General features: G+C 57.6%; 2 protein-coding genes and 1 non-coding gene across 5 annotated transcripts in view; 2 read left to right on the top strand and 1 right to left on the bottom strand.

Annotated features, from left to right (window-relative positions):
- The window catches only part of LOC109251056 (uncharacterized), a 58,371-nt gene extending 56,639 nt beyond the window's left edge, over window positions 1-1,732 (top strand). Inside the window, exon 3 of the transcript XR_008419119.1 lies at window positions 1,545-1,732. This is a non-coding gene — a transcript (uncharacterized LOC109251056). The remainder of the gene's footprint in view (window positions 1-1,544) is intronic.
- LOC109251119 (basic proline-rich protein-like) overlaps window positions 1-12,967 on the bottom strand; it is a 36,231-nt gene that overhangs the window by 1,921 nt on the left and 21,343 nt on the right. The gene's annotated exons all lie outside the window — the stretch shown is intronic.
- On the top strand, window positions 1,766-4,377 carry ELFN1 (extracellular leucine rich repeat and fibronectin type III domain containing 1). The gene has a single exon (XM_053893896.1). The coding sequence runs from the start codon at window positions 1,790-1,792 to the stop codon at window positions 4,259-4,261; it is 2,472 nt and encodes an 823-aa protein (XP_053749871.1). The 5' UTR covers window positions 1,766-1,789; the 3' UTR covers window positions 4,262-4,377.

Raw genomic sequence — 12,967 nt, 5'->3', positions numbered from 1 at the left:
ACAGGCCTGCTCGAGTACCTGCTTCCGGGGGCGGGAGCCAGGCCCCCGCCCACTGCCGCCCTGCGTCTCAGTGCACTGGGGCGAGGCCCCCTGGGGGAGGGGCAGCCCGCCCGGGGAACAGGCAGGTGGCCACCGAGTGACAGCGACGGGGATGCGCTCCAGGGGCTCCCCAGGGGACGGCACCTTGGAGGTCACGGGCCAGACCGTGCAGGGACCCCGGCGACCCCTGGCAGTCTCCCTCCTTTGGGGACGGACACCCAAGCGTGCCCCGCCAGGACCCTGCAGCCACTTCCGATCGGGCCCAGAGAGGGCCCGGTGGTTTGCACCCGGGGCCGGGCAGGGGTGGGTTCCTCCTCGGGTCCCACCTGTCCGATCTCTCCCCGCTCTGCCGATCAGAAAGAGACTCTTCCCCAGGAGCCAGATCAAAACTGTTCTTTATGAAGTTTCCAAAGGGAAGGAAAATCCATTTCGCATCATTATATTTTTTTCTCCTAATTTAAACCGCCTCAGTGCAGACTAGTTGCAGACGTCAATATCCGTGAAATACACTCAGCTGGCCACCCGCCAGGCCACAGAGCGGTTACAGAGGCCGGCTGTAAATCCAAGCATTAACAAGGAAACACATCCCCATTCGTCTGTCCTGAGGGAGAAATACGGGGGGCGGAGGGGGCGTCCCGCAGACCGGACATCCTCCCACGGGTGGGGGGGACGGCCCCGTCCTGGGGAAGCGCGGGGTCTGGAGGGACAGCGGCCACCATCACGTCGCATCGTGTCTTAGGCGTCGTTGGCGGGGCTGGGAGGGCTCGGCCCTTGCCTGGGTCTGGGGAGGGGGCGTGGGGGAGTCTTCGCAGAGCCACCCCTGCCTTCCGGGCCTTTCTGCCGGGATCTACCCACACAGAGTGGTGACACCCTCCAGGGCCCCGGAGCCAGGTGCAAAGCCTCGGGGACCATCCAGCTGGCTAACTGGGCGAGACGGAGGAGCCCGGGCCCAGCCCAGGAGAGCTCCGGCCCAGAACCTAGCTGTGCGCGGTGCCTGGATGGTGCCGGCTGCGGCCTCCCAGCCCCTTCCCCGGAGAGGAGCCGGAGGGGACCTGTGGGCCCTGGCAGGATTTGCGCCCTGCCAGCTGCGGACCCTTGGGCCAGGGCTCAAAGCACCCTCTGCAGGCGGCTGTGAGTGCTGTGAGTGCCCTCCCCGGAGAGGACGTCCCTGTCTTCCCTCTGTCACGAGGGAGGCACTGAGCCAGGCACACACGGTTCCTGATTCTCCGGGGCGACCCTAACTTTGAGCCCGACCGAGCAGGTGCAGCGGGGCCGGGGAGGGTGGGAAGCTCCGAACTGGGGCTCCCTTTGGCTTGCTCCCCGCCCTCAAGACAGCGTGTACTGAGCACTTCCTGTCACCCTGCGTCGTCCTCGGGCTCCCCGAATGCGCCTCCTTGTTTTGTCGGGCGGCTCAGCTGAGCCTGGCACGGGGCCACACCTGACCCCCGGGCCTCCCGCGGCCGCCGTGTCTCCTGACTGCCCTCTCTTCTCTTGTCTTGCCGCAGGACCACGGAGCTGGAGGCGAAGGGTGGAGCCGTCGGGACGCCCAGGCCGATGGGGGAGGCGGCCACGGCCTCGGCGGGACGCGGGCGGATGACCCGGGGCGTCCGGCAGTGAGGGAGCACGCCCGCTGCGCCACCATGCCGTCTGGGACAGGACGCCCCTGAGAACGCAGGCAGCCTCCCACCCGGTCCCCCCCCCCCCCCAACCCGGCAGGCAGAGCGGGGGGGCTCCCGCGGCGGCGGTCCCCATGGCCGGGTGCCGGTGGGGCGCGCTGTGGGCGTGCGTGGCGGCCGCCACCCTGCTGCACGCGGGCGGGCTGGCCCACGGCGACTGCTGGCTGATCGAGGGCGACAAGGGCTTCGTGTGGCTGGCCATCTGCAGCCAGAACCAGCCGCCGTACGAGGCCATCCCGCAGCAGATCAACAACACCATCGTGGACCTGCGGCTGAACGAGAACCGCATCCGCAGCGTGCAGTACGCCTCGCTGAGCCGCTTCGGCAACCTCACGTACCTCAACCTGACCAAGAACGAGATCGCCTACATCGAGGACGGCGCCTTCTCGGGCCAGTTCAACCTGCAGGTGCTGCAGCTGGGCTACAACCGCCTGCGCAACCTGACGGAGGGCGTGCTGCGCGGCCTGGGCAAGCTCGAGTACCTGTACCTGCAGGCCAACCTCATCGAGGTGGTCACGCCCAGCGCCTTCTGGGAGTGCCCCAACATCGTCAACATCGACCTGTCCATGAACCGCATCCAGCGGCTGCACGGCGCCACCTTCGCGGGCCTGGCCAAGCTGTCCGTGTGCGAGCTGTACAGCAACCCCTTCTACTGCTCGTGCGAGCTGCTGGGCTTCCTGCGCTGGCTGGCGGCCTTCGCCAACGCCACGCACGCCTACGACCGCATGCAGTGCGAGTCGCCGCCGCTCTACTCCGGCTACTTCCTCCTGGGCCAGGGCCGCCACGGCCACCGCAGCATCCTCGGCAAGCTGCAGTCCGTGTGCACCGACGGCTCCTACGTGGCCGAGCCGCACCCGCCGCCGGGCCGGCCGCCGCCCGGCCGCTCCCCGCCCCCGCCGCCCCCGCCGCCCCCGGAGCCCAGCGAGGCCCCGTGCGCCGACGACGAGTGCTTCTCCGGCGACGGCACCACGCCGCCGGTGGCCCTGCCCACGCTGGCCCCCCAGGCCGAGGGCCGGCCCCTCATGAAGGTCAAGCAGCTGACGCAGAACTCGGCCACCATCACGGTGCAGCTGCCCAGCCCGTTCACCCGCATGTACACGCTGGAGCACTTCAACAACAGCCGCTCGTCCACCGTGTCCAGGCTGACCAAGCCCCGGGAGGAGATCCGCCTGACCAACCTGTACGCGCTCACCAACTACACCTACTGCGTGGTGTCCACCAGTTCGGGCCTGCACCACAACCACACCTGCCTCACCATCTGCCTGCCCAGGCCGCCCGGCCCGCCGGGCCCCGTGCCCAGCCCGTCCGCGGCCACGCACCACATCGTGACCATCCTGGGCTGCCTGTTCGGCATGGTGCTGGTGCTCGGCGCCGTCTACTACTGCCTGCGCAGGCGGAGGCGGCAGGAGGAGAAGCACAAGAAGGCGGCCGCGGCCGGCGGCCTCAAGAAGACCATCATCGAGCTCAAGTACGGGCCCGAGATGGAGGCGCCCGGCCTGGCCCCGCTGTCCCAGGGCCCGCTGCTGGGCCCCGAGGCCGTGACCCGCATCCCGTACCTGCCGGCGGCCGCCAGCGAGGTGGAGCAGTACGAGCTGGCAGAGGGCGGCGGCACGCCCAAGGCCGGCAAGGGCAACTACATGGAGGTGCGCGCGGGCGAGCAGGCCGAGCGCAGGGACGGCGAGCTGGGCCGGCCCGGCCCCGACAGCCAGAGCTCCGTGGCCGAGATCTCCACCATCGCCAAGGAGGTGGACAAGGTCAACCAGATCATCAACAACTGCATCGACGCGCTCAAGTCCGAGGCCACCTCCTTCCAGGGCGGCAAGTCCGGGGCCGCGCCGGCCGCCGAGCCGCAGCTGATGCTGCTGTCCGAGCCCCTGGCCGCCAAGCACGGCTTCCTGTCCCCCGTCTACAAGGACGCCTTCGGCCACGGCCTGCAGCGGCACCACAGCGTGGAGGCGGCCCCCGGGCCCCCGCGCGCCGGGCCCTCGTCCGGCGGCCCCGCGCGCAGCCCGCGGGCCTTCCGCGCCGAGGCCCCCGGCGGGCACAAGGCCGCGGCCGCCGAGGCCAAGTACATCGAGAAGAGCGCCCCCGCGCCCGACACCATCCTCACTGTGACGCCCGGGGCCGCCGTGCTGCGGGCCGAGGCCGAGAAGGGCCGCCACTACGGCGAGCACCGGCACTCGTACCCCGGCTCCCACCCCGCCGAGCCGCCCGCGCCCCCCGCGCCCCCGCCGCACGAGAGCCTGGGCGGCCGCAAGGCGTCCATCCTGGAGCCGCTGACCCGGCCGCGGCCCCGCGACCTGGCCTACTCGCAGCTGTCCCCGCAGTACCACAACCTGAGCTACTCCTCCAGTCCCGAGTACGCCTGCAGGGCCTCCCAGAGCATCTGGGAGCGCTTCAGACTCAGCCGCCGGCGCCACAAGGACCACGAGGAGTTCGTGGCGGCCGGCCACGCCCTGCGCAAGAAGGTTCAGTTCGCCAAAGACGAGGATCTGCACGACATCTTGGACTACTGGAAGGGCGTGTCGGCCCAGCACAAGTCCTGAGCCCGCGGCCGCCCCGCCCCGCCCCCGCCCCGGAACGCGCGACGCCCAGGGGACCAAAAAGGACCCAGGACCCACCGCAGCCACTTGTAACCCAGAGACTGCCACGAAACGCCACACACGCGCGCACACACACAGGCACGCACACGAGGGACTTCCGAAAACTGTGTCTGGGCGTGGGGGTGGGGGAGGGGAATCTTTTTTCATTATCTTTCCTCTTGGATTCTTCTCTGCCGCCTCGATCTTCCTCTCTGTCTTTATTTTCTTCCTTTTTTAAGAAAAGATAATAAAAGTAAAGTTCTCTTAAAAAGACCTAAAACACCAGACGTGGGGGTGTGGCCGGCGTGGCCTCCCGGCTCCCCCCCATGATTGCCTCTGTCTGTGGTTTGCTGTGCATTCTCTCCTCGGCCTGTCTCTTGGCTGCTGACTCCGGAGGCCACCAGAGAGAGGCAGAGCCAACGCAGGCGGCCGGGTGGCCTCCAGGACCCCCGCCCGGAGCCCTGCAGGGGAGGCTGTGGGGAGGGCCTTGTCCGGGGGACGGCTGTCGGGGGTGGCTGGAAGGGGCGTGGCCCGTCCCCCCTGTATGCTGTCATCCCGTTGTTCAGAAAAATATTTCTATATTTGCAATGTTTGCTGTAAATCGAGAAAGAGACTATATCTACTAAAAAAAAAAAAAAAAAAAAAATTCTACAAAGGGAAAACCCAAATACTTGTACTGGGTTTTTACTATGGGACTTAGGGAGGGATCTGGGGGTTTTTTAATGTGCTATTTAGGGTGGTTTTATCGGGTTGGGTTGGGGCTGGGGTTATTTACAGGTAGGGTCACCACGGAGCCCTCCTCCCAGGACAGCAGGAGCGGGCTGTCGTGAGCATGGGTGGGGGGGCTCACAAGAACCCTGGGAGAGGTGAGCAGTCCACCCCGGGCTGGAGGACGTGCAGAGGCTGGTGAACGGTGGCTTGTGTCCGGTGCGTGCACCCAAGTGCGCACAGGCCACAAGCCGCGTGGGTGTGAGCGGGCAGCCAGGGACGGGGGCCTGTGGGGGTTTGCGGGTGAGTCGGAGTCGAGGCGAGCCAGCCTCGGAGCCCCGCAGCCGGACGCACGGACGGGTACCTTGCTCACCCTGCTGTGCTCCCACATTCGGAGCCAGGGAGCACTTTGCGTGTGTGAACCGCGCGGTTCGCACTCTCCAGAGAAGACTGGATCCTGACGCCCCGCCCCCAGAAAGCCCCTCCCCGTGGCTGGTGCAAGTATCCTTACCACAAGGTCGCAGGCTCCCCCTTGCCACATCTGGGCCCTTGCGCCCAGCACCAGCCGGGGTCCAGCAAAGCCACCTCCTCCCAGGGGAGCCGGGGGGGCCCGGGGCCCTGCGGGGAAGGGGCGTCTCGCTCTGGCCCCTCCCTCCCTCTCACAGCCCCGGGGCCGGTCCTCCTGCACACGCACGCACGTGTCCCCACCACCGCTGACCTGCCACCCCAGGCCCTCCTCCCTACGGCCCACACCCGACGCCCGGGGCAAACCTGTTCCCCGTCTGTATTTCTGACAAAGACCCAGTAAGACACTGGCGGGGGCGGGGGAGGTGCTGGGACTGGATCCCAGAGAGCAGAGTGACGGAGGCAGGTTTTCGGGATCCGGTAGGTCAGCAGGAAAGGGCTCAGGGCTGGGCACAGCCCTAAGACCAGTAGCCTCTGCTTGAGCACCTCCAGTGACAGGGAGCTCACCCCTTCCTCAGGAGCTGTTTCCAGCTTTAGGCACCTCCCTGAGACGGCGGGGAAGCCAGTGCCGGCCCCCAGGGCCCAGCTGACTCCCAGGCCCCGGCAGCCTCGCAGCGCCGCGCACAGGGCCGGTCTGCCCCCAACTAGTCCTCACCTCTGTGCTCCCCCCCACCAGGCCTCACCTCTGTGCTCCCCCGACTACATGAAGGTTCTGGGTAGGAGGCTCCGCATGGGGCAACCTGGGTGGGCTTTGACTGCCCCCCACCCCCCCCGACTGAGTCCCTCCCAAGTCGGTCATCTCCTTGCTGTCTGCCGTGGGGTCCTGGGAGGACAGCACGGGGGAAGCCTGGTGACCAGCGAGAGAGGCAGCAGGGGCAGGAAGGGGGGGCACCCAGAGAGGGGACACAGTAACACAGGGCAGTCCTGGCCAGGGGACAGAAGTGGGGCCAGGCTCCTCAGCCCGCTGCTCCCTGTCACTGAGGAGATAAAATTGGCTATTTATAGGAAATCAGAGGACAACAGACACAGGACAGAGGCGCCTGCCCTGGGTAGGCAGGCCGGGTGTGTGAGAGGGACGCGTCACCACCAGGGGCGCTGCCACCAAAGCAGGGGTCCAAGGGGAGGGGAGGGACCTGGAGAGGAACACACAATGGTGGAGGGGGGGCGGGGCATCCCGTGCAGCCAAGAATGTTCCAGAAGCCCCGACCCTCCCAGGAACAGCCAGGGCTGGACAGAGGTGGCTCCGTGCCCGACGCCAGGCCAGTCCCAAAACGCAGGTGCGTGGGTCACCATGCCCTCGCTTGAAAGAGGTCATAGCGGAGTTGACGAGGGTAGACAGCACAGGAGAAGACACACTGATTAGGCACCTAACGTGTGCGGGCGGCACTCTCGCACCATCGGAGCCCAGAGACAGATCCAACACTGCCCCCACCCTTGAGGAGCTCACGGCCGTCAGGGCACCCGACGCGGAGGCAGGTGGCCCAGCTCAGCCCAGGAGGCCCAAGGGAGGATGGGGACCCCGCATGGGAAGAACCTGGAAGGCTGCCTGGAAGGGGTGATTTTGGTCTGGATAAGGGAACCACAGTGAGGAGGGGGTGGAGGCTCCGAAGTCAAGAGGTCAGCATCCTCGTGGGCTCAGGACTGAGCTCCGAGCCCGGGATGAAGACGTGCAAGGTAAGCCCTGCCCCGTGGCCAGGGTCAGTGCTCAGGCTCCCGGAGGCGGCCTCGAAGGGCAGTGCCCATCGGGTGATGGGGCGCGAAGGCCAAGAGCGTCGGCTCACACCCAGCTTCTGCCCCTCACGACCCTGTGACCACAGCAAGTAGGTGACCTCTCTGTGTCTCAGTGGGGTGCCGACACTGGGTCACCGGGAAGGTCAAATGGCACGTGGGGCCATCGCGCCATTGGCACGATAACGCTGCATCGCCAACGGCCACGTCGCGCTATTGCTCACACACCTGGGTGGCCGGCAAGGTGGCTCTGCCGATCCCGGTCAGCCCACCCGCGCGTCTGGGGGTGGCTGGTGGGGACAGGGTGGCAGGTGATACGGACACGGGGAGGCGTGAAGAATTAGGCCCATCTGAGAATAGAGGCCAAGTGCACGGCCACGCGGCACAGAGAGCAGCCCGTCCAGGACAGGTGATCCTGAGGCTTCATTCATTCTTCCCTTCAGTATGCAATTACGGAGCACCTACTGTGTACCGACACGCCAGAGACATCGAGACGTGTCCCCTCCTTGGAGAATGAGTCATTCGCAGTCCCAACAGGGAAGAGGCGACGCCCCAAAATAGAGTAATCCAAGGGGCGTGCCTACAAAGGGGCCATTTCCAAGAGAGGGTGTAAGGACCCACAAGGGACAGCAAAGCTGGCAACACATGGTGGCCCCTGGGATGAGGAGGGGCTGTACAGACACCCGCCAGGGTCTGGAGAGGGGCCTCCAGTGGAGGGACCTCCAGCCTGAGGTGACTCCATAGGAGGGAGCTGGGGCACGTGTGCCGACCCCACACTCCTCCCTTCCCCTGCGGGGCTCCTCCTCGGCTGAATGGCCAGAAAACCCGATGCAGAGAGCCCAGGGACAAAGTCCATACACGTCAGCCCATGGAGGGAGCAGGGAAAGGAGGGTATAGCAGAGACGTGGGGAAGGAGGGGGGCCAAGGGAGAGGTGGCCACTGACCCACCAGTCCAGACGCAGTCCAGTGTGCAGTGATAAGACGCCAGGGGAGCACAGGGAAGGGGACTATCACTGCCCTCGCGATGGGGGAGACTTCTCAGGAAGGTCAAAACCTGCAAGGACAAACAGAAGGTGGGAGGAAAGGGACCCCGCCCCGAGGGGCACGTAGGTGCAGCTGGAGGTCAGAAGCTGGGGCAGTGTGGGGCTGGGGGCTGCCGGGACCAATGAGGGACCAATGAGGTCAGCTAAGCCAGGCTCTGGTGACCCACCTTACGGCCTTAAAGCGATTAGAGTCAGGCTGTGGGCAGTGGGGGACCGTTGGTGGCATTTGATAGAATAACAACCTGTGTTGATCCTTTTCTTATCTCAAAAGTAATCCTTTCGTTACATAAACTTTAGAAAACAGTTCATCGTAAAGAAGAAAAGAGCCATCATTCCATCTCACCACCCCAGGAAAAGCCATGGTTAACATTTTGGTATCTGCCTTTCTAGTCCCTCTTCTCTACAAACGCAGCAGGCTCGGGGCTTATAGGCCATCGTCAATTGTGCAAAGAATCTCCTTGTTTTCTGTAGCAACGTACCTCCCTCTGGAGCCTCTGTTCTCCCTGCGGGGGTAAAGGATGTGATGCATAGAGATGGGAGCCATGACAGACTGTTTGTGGGATCCAGTGGAGAAGACTGATGATGCATGGGAGGGAGAGGGGGTCGCCAGAACATGGTCGGGGAAGAAGGGTTAAGGTTTGTTGCTTGAGGGGGCGGACGGTTTTCGCTAGTACAACGGACAGTTCACCCACCTGCCAGGGAGAGAGGACAGCGTCTGGGAATGAGGCAGGTACAGAGGCAAAATACGGGACTGGGGGTGGGGGGCTCGAGGGAGTTCTCCTTGATCACCACACCCTTCTCAGCACCTCTTCTCACCCCACGGCACTGCCTATTCGTTCTACTCTTCGGGAGGTTTTTTGATTTCCAATTTTTAAAATTTGAAATAATTATAGGGTCACAGGAAATAGTACGTAGCTGCCCAGCTCCCCAAGCCACCCACTCGGTGCTAAGACCTGACTGTAGTACAGCATCGAGACCAGGAAGATGTTGTGTCCATGGGTCCAGGTATGGTCACAGGGCTACAGACCTCGTTCAGCCCCCCACCAGCTTTCACATGCCCTCGTGCGCGGGTGTGTCTGTAAATGTATCCCATGGGTGTGGATCTGTGTTCTCACCACCACAGTCAAGATACAGAACGACTCCTGCAGCCGTCTCCCGTGCCTCCAACTCTGTCCCTGTCCCCTGGCAACGCTAATCTGTTCACCTCTGTCACTTTTAGAATGTTATGTAAGTGGGATCATGCACTATGTAACCTTTGGATATTGGTTCTTTCACTGAGCGAAGGCTTTTGAGATCCGTCCTGGCTCATGTATGTATTTGTTATGTTCCTTTTTATTGCTGAGTAGTATTCCACTGTATAGATGATCTGCAACATTTGTTTGACCATTCACCTACTGAAGGACATTTGGGTTGTTTCCAATTTGAGGCTGCTACAAATAAAGCTGCTGTGAAAATCTGCACACGGGTTTTGGTGTGAAGTGAAGTTTTCATTTCTCTGGCATAAATGCTCGGGAGTGCAATTGCCAGGCTGTGTGTGGTCACGTGCATGGTTCCTGTAAGGAACTGCTCACCTGTTTCCAGAGTGGCTGTACCATTTTACATTCCCCTTTTAGATGCCCAAGATACAATTTCTCCACATCCTCGCCAACAGTTAGTGTTATTGCCAATTTTTTATTTTGGTTGTTGTAACAGTGTATAGTGAGATCTCACTGTAGTTTTTATTTATAAACATCTTCTCACATACTTGTTTGCCAGCAGTATCTCTTCTTTGAAGAAATACTTCAACTTCTACCCGTTTTATGAATTTTTTATTTTGACTGTTGAATTTGGAGAGTTCTTTACACTTTCTAGATACAAGACCTTTGTCAAATACGTGGTTTGCAAACATTTTCTCCCCATCTATAGTGTGTGTTTTCCTTAACAAGGTCTTCCATAATGCAAAAATTTTAAATTCGTTGAAGTGTCATTTATTAATCTTTTTTTTTATGTCATATTTAAGAATTCTTGCCTGGCCCTAGTCCTGAAAATGTTCTCTACGTTTTCTTTTAGAGGATTTATAGTTTCACTTTTTACATTTAAACCCACAGCCTATTTTGAATTAAGTTACATAAGATACTTTGTTGTTGCTTTTTTGTCTATGGACGTCCAAGTGCTCTCATGCTATTTGTTGGAAAGACCATCATGCTTCCTTCAGATGGCTTTGGCCCCTTAATAAAAATTAAGCAGGTGTACTGTGTAGGTCTCTTTGTGGGTTCTCCATTCTATCCTGTTGATGAACGTGTTTATCCCTCCACCGGCACCACCCTGTCTCAATTGCTGCAGGTGTATAGTAAATCTTGACACTGAATACAGTGACTCCTCCCACTTCACTCCCTTTTCCAAAATTGTTTTAGCTCTTCTAATTTCTTTGCCTTTCCATATAAATTTTCGAATAAGCTTATTTAAATCTATAAAAAAATCTTACTGGGATTTTAATAGAAATTGAGAGAAACCTATAAATTCAGGGAGAATGGACATCACTCTTATGTTGACTCTCCCAATTCATGAACATGGTATGCCGTTCCAATTCTTTGAATACCCTTTAGTTTTGTTTTTTTTTTATCATTATTTTGTAATTTTCAGCATACAGATTCTGCACATGTATTGTTGGATGTATACCTTTTTAGAAATTATGAATGGTGCTGTGTTTTAAATTTCAGCTTCCACACGTTCATCGCTATGTAGTGATGTGATTGATTTTTGTGTTCATCTTGTTCATTGCAACTTTGCTGACTTCAGCTTTCAGTATTGTCTCTTTTTGGGTCTGATAATTTTTCTTTTCTCTAAAGCCTACATTATATAGTATTAATATACCCATGCCTTCATGTTGAAAGTTAATGGGTGCATGGTATATCTTTTATCATTCTTTCACTTTCAACGTATCCACATAGCTACGTTTGAAGTGGGTTTCCTGTAGGTAGCATATAGTTGGGTAGTTAGGTAGTTGAGTAGTGTGTGTGTGTGTGTGTGTGTGTGTGTGTGTGTGTGTTTTAATCCACTCTTTCAATCTCTATCTTTCAATTGATTTATTAAATCCATTTACCTTTAAAGTAATTATAGATGTGTTAGGGCTTAAGGCTGACATTTTATTATTTATCTTCTGATTATTCTTTATTTTTTTGTTTTTTTTTTTCCTGTTTCCTGTGTCTTGCCTACCTGTGGGTTACTTTAACCTTTATAATTTTATTTTTTCAATCTATAGTGTTTTTGAGTGTATCTCACTATATAGTTCTTTCAGTGGTAGCTAACATTCTAACTCTCCATATTACAATACACTGATGTAACTTACCACAGTCTCCTGGTAACAATATCCTATCACTTCCAGTGAAGTGTAGAAAACTTACTTTCATCTAGGCCCTTTATCTACCCTCTTCTTTTATTTTTATTTTTTTTTTCAACGTGTTTTATTTATTTTTGGGACAGAGAGAGACAGAGCATGAACGGGGGAGGGGCAGAGAGAGAGGGAGACACAGAATCAGAAACAGGCTCCAGGCTCCGAGCCATCAGCCCAGAGCCTGACGCGGGGCTCGAACTCACGGACCGCGAGATCGTGACCTGGCTGAAGTCGGACGCTTAACCGACTGCGCCACCCAGGCGCCCCTACCCTCTTCTTTTAAAGTATAATTGTCTTAGGTATTTCCTCTACAAACATTAAGCACTGTATCATTGTATTATTTTTTCTAACTTCCTGAAGTTTCAAGCCTCCTTCTGTTATAAATTCCTTTCTGTTTTGAAAACTTCCTTAGCAGCTACTCAAAGGTAAGTCTGCTAGTGACAAATTATCCTGGTGTTCCTTCATCTGAGAATGTCTTTATTTCCTCTGAATTCCTGAAAGACATTTTTGCTGGACATGGAATTCAGAGGTGGCACACTTTCTTTCAACATTGGAAAAATGCTACCTTCTGGCCTTCCTGGTTTTAGATGAGAAATCTGCTGTTATCCCAAGTATTATTTCTCTGCAACAGCAAGTGGTCCCACATTCCCATTAGGGTGCTCCCAGACGGAGAAGAGAGAGAAAAAGGGGGCAGAAATAATGGCTGAAAACATCCTAAGCCAGGTAAGGAAACAGACATCAGATTGAAGAGTCTGAAAAAGTTTAAAACAAGATGGACCAAAGAGGCCCACATCAAGACACATTATATAGTCAAGGTGTCAGAAGTCAAAAACAAGGAGAGAATCTTTAAAGCCGCAACAGAAAGACAACTTCTATGTAGGAAGGAGTCTTCAGCAGAAACTCTTCAGGCCAGAAGGGAGTGGCATCATATATTCAAAGTACTGAAACGAAAAAAGCCTCTACCCAAGAATATTCTATTCAGCAAAGTTGTCATTCAGAATTGAAGGAGAAAAAGAGTTTTCCAGGCAAGCAAAAGCTAAAAGAATTCATCACCAGCAGACCAGTCTTACAAGAAATGTTGAGGGGCTTTTAAAAACTGAAACAAGAGAGTGTTAATTACTAACAGGAAAACATGAAAGTACAAATCTCAAAATTCAGAATTAATCTAATTAAAAAAAATTTTTTTTAATGTTTATTTTCTTTTGAGAGAGAGACTAAGAGCATGAGCAGGGGAGGGGCAGAGAGAGGGAGACACAGCATCCGAAGCAGGCTCCAGGCTCGGAGCTGTCAGCACAGAGCCCAACGTGGGGCTCGAACTCATGAACTGCGAGATCATGACCTGAGCTAAAGTCA

The sequence above is a fragment of the Panthera pardus genome, unplaced genomic scaffold, assembly GCF_024362965.1.
Source record: "Panthera pardus isolate Hobbes unplaced genomic scaffold, ASM2436296v1 HiC_scaffold_4, whole genome shotgun sequence".
In the NCBI taxonomy this organism is placed as follows: domain Eukaryota; kingdom Metazoa; phylum Chordata; class Mammalia; order Carnivora; family Felidae; genus Panthera; species Panthera pardus.
The sequence above is the reverse complement of the archived record's forward strand: the minus strand, read 5'-3'. Positions and strand labels throughout refer to the sequence as shown.

Bases quoted from the DNA above. Each gene is read 5' to 3' on its own strand.
- ELFN1 (XM_053893896.1), top strand. From the start codon at position 1,790: ATGGCCGGGTGCCGGTGGGGCGCGCTGTGGGCGTGCGTGGCGGCCGCC.